At 47.7% G+C, this 3,386-nt stretch overlaps 1 protein-coding gene across 1 annotated transcript; it reads left to right on the top strand.

The window, feature by feature from the left end:
• On the top strand, window positions 1–1,782 carry LOC146185745 (neprilysin-2-like). Its single transcript, XM_084605578.1, has 2 exons — window positions 1–204; window positions 814–1,782. The coding sequence occupies exons 1-2, from the start codon at window positions 61–63 to the stop codon at window positions 1,780–1,782; spliced, it is 1,113 nt and encodes a 370-aa protein (XP_084461704.1). The 5' UTR covers window positions 1–60.
• Window positions 1,783–3,386: the final 1,604 nt, after the last annotated feature.

Below are 3,386 nucleotides of genomic sequence, written 5' to 3'. Positions count from 1 at the left end.
AAGGACCTTCATTACTACGGAAATGCCTCCGTAAAGAGCCTCGTGTCCAGCTTGAGGACCATGCTGAAGGTAGAAGAACTGCACCTGCTGGTATCGTGGGACGTCGTGCGCACCATGGCGCCTCTCATTTCTGTCGTCACAGTGCCAGGGGAAGGTGGAACGCGCTATACCCGATGCTGGAAGGCCATCGAACACTGTCTCAAGGTGAGAAGAACACATTCGCAATTCCGGTTTTCTAAAATAAGCCCAGTTTTGCTTCAGGTTCGAGTACGCTGCGTTCCATGCATGCATGTGGCACAGTGTCATTGTTATCACCTCCGGGTATGAGCTACCTCCGGGTGTGAGCTACCTCCTGGTGTGATTCAACATCCAGAGCAGCTTCATTCCACCCGCAAATATAACCCAGCAACGATTTTCGCCTACTTACGTTCTTATGCATTTCACTCCCTTTGTTAAAGCAAACTAGAGTTAGTCTCGTCATAGTGCGGTATCCTCACTTGAGCAAAAAAATATTGAAGTCACGAATGCAATCATGTAATATTCAGTGAACATGGCGACACTGAGGCGCCAAGCTAGATACTTCGCTGCTACTATTTCGTAATATTTCGGTGGTCAATAATTCTGAATGATGGAAAAATATTGCTTGAACTTCACAGTTTTGTCACTTGAATTTAAAGCTTGGAAAAGTCATAACAGGTCAGATATTGCAAGTCCTGAGAAAGCGAAAATTATTATATTTCTGCTTCACACACGAGGAATCTCAAGCAGTAGGGAGTTGGGCACTGACGGTTCTGCATGTAATTTTATTCCAAGGCTCCTGCTGTGGCTGCTTATCTGCTACACAGCCTCATTCCCAGAACGACGGAGGCGGTTTCCAGCATGACGACCCTGCTGCGCAACACTTACAGCAAACTGTTAAACAATCCGGCATTCTTTTGGAGTATTTTGAACAAGCCCGCAGTGTCCGAGTTCCAGAAGCTCCAGGCGACACCTCTGTTCTTCGCCACAGACGTCCGGTCAACACAACAACTAGACGTCCTCTACGCAGCCTATCCTTATCAGCACAAAGAGTACGATTTCTTCGTCGAATGGCTCAAAATGTGCGATCTGGCCGCCGAAACGCAAAGAAACAGCCGCGGGCTAAACCTTAAAGCCCTGATATCACCTAACACCCTGTCGTTCACATCGTCGAACAAGATTTTGCTTCCAGCGTCCGTTCTGTACCTTCCGCTACTGTCGGTTGACGGAGTGGCGTCGGGAAACTACGCTGGTCTTGGGCACGTCCTAGCGCATGCGATGCTACGCAAGCTTCATTACGGACTCTTCGCTGCCGGAAGCGGAAACAGTTCACTACTGACGCAGTATACGAAGCGCCTCAAGTGCTTGCAATCGTCGCCAAACAACAGCCTCTCCTCATTTTCGGCTGCCTCTAAAGCCGAAGGCGCCGAAGATTGGACGGCAAGATTCGAAGACGTTGCCGACCTCGTGGGCCTCCACGTCGCCTACGAGACCTTCGTTCCGCGTAAGCAACGCCGGACGCTGCCCACCAGCACCATGACTGAAACGCAAATTTTCTTCGCCCTGTCTTGCTTCAAGTTCTGCACGAAAGCGATGGCGGGAGAGCAGTCGGACAGTGATCAACTGATATCCGAGTCTCAGATGCCCGTTCGGTCTTCCGAGCGGTGCAATGCGCCTTTGAGGCACCTGAAGGCCTTCGCCGATGCGTTTAAGTGCAAACCTTCCTCGCCAATGAACCCGAACGAAAAGTGCACGTTTTGGTGACCTCAGCGCTAGGCGATAGCACCTTTGTTCCTTACCAGAGCAGAGGCACTGATAAATATAACCTTTCACTTCTCGCGAGCACCATCAATTCAATACAGGTAAAATGTGAAGAAACAGGTGCATGCCTGCGAGCGGCAAGGTTTCCTCACGTCCAACAGAGCACTGCGCCATGTTTCCCTTTTCAAAATTTATTTGTCAAGTTTGGCTGCCGGCGCGAAGGCTACTTTCATGTCACTCACTTTGTTTATTAATGATCGAAAAGGAGATAAGCAAGTTGCAGGGCTGCTATCCTTGCATTTTGCTGATCTCTTTGCGTAAAGTTTTCGCTAAAGTGACTACGCAATGCGGACTGTTTCCTGGAGCACTTCTGCAACCCTTAGGCCTTAAATTGGTGTAGGCTAACCTAAGGCCCTTGTTCTAAAATGCCAAGACCTATTAGCTTTCAAAGATCTAGTTAAGGTCCCCACACTGCTTTGCTAAGAAGAAAAACACAATTGTCTGGTTACTTTTGGCGAAAGCGATACCTTCCCAAACATTGTCGAATACCGGTCCCGAAAAAAATGCAGCTGCGCAGTAGTGACGTGCAGGCGAACTTCTGATCGCACACAAATAAAGAAGCTCTGGCAGTTATAAATGTATATAAGTTTAGAGTTTGCCGCGCTATACAACAGACTGCTTATAGAACATGCTACCCTTTCTTTCTTCTTGCGCATTATGCGAATGCCGGGATTATTTAAGCATGTGTCATACGTATCCTGTTTCGGATATTCTGGCATCACAGGTTCGTTGTCTAAAGGAAAAACGGGTGATTATGCCTTAATGAGAAGAAACACGGAGCCAAACTTTGACGACGTAAAAACGCAAGTTTGCTCACTAATGTTCTGCAGTATATTGTGTGGTGCCGTGGAAGCTGTGATAATTATTTCACAATCATCTTTTACGGTTTACCGGCATCAATTATCCATTGATGTGTCAAGAAAGGTTCTGGTAATGTTCGGCAGAAAGCATGCAGAAAGACATGGATGCGTAAAAAAAAAAAATACCAAGGGTTCAACGATGCCGAACCAAATATTGAGCGAAAGCATTAGCTGCGAGTGACCGAGCGTTCTCTTTTTCTGCTTCGTCAGCTCACATAAAAAGCCCCGCTTTAACCGAGCCTTATGAACGTGCCTTAGTGGCCTATAGGGGTAACGTGAATGCCAGGTTCCTAGCAGGCTGATTCTGACATAACCGTCCCATGTGAAACGAGAGACCCAAGTTGGCAGCTCCTGTCAGCCACGTGGGGTATGATGTCACAGCGTCACGTGGGTAAGACGTGGCTACCGGCCGCGCTATTGAAGGCTCGAAACCTAGAGTAGTATTGCTTTCGCAATAAAAAGACGTGCGCTCAGATGTGCGTGTTTCTTCGTGCCACTTCATGTCGAAGTTCAGCCGCCAACTAGTTCTTGCATGTACCTTACCGCCATTGTCGCTTATTCTTGAAAGAATATATCGCCGTAATTTTTTTTTTGTCATATCTGGGATATTAGGAAGAGTAAATGTACAAGATCCGCACGAGGGCACTAAGCGCGATCAGGATATTACGGAGCAATGGGCTTCAGCAC

Source organism: Amblyomma maculatum, chromosome 6 (assembly GCF_055883805.1).
Source record: "Amblyomma maculatum isolate TAMU_Amacu chromosome 6, ASM5588380v1, whole genome shotgun sequence".
Taxonomy (NCBI): domain Eukaryota; kingdom Metazoa; phylum Arthropoda; class Arachnida; order Ixodida; family Ixodidae; genus Amblyomma; species Amblyomma maculatum.
This window is presented reverse-complemented; position numbering and strand designations above follow the sequence as displayed.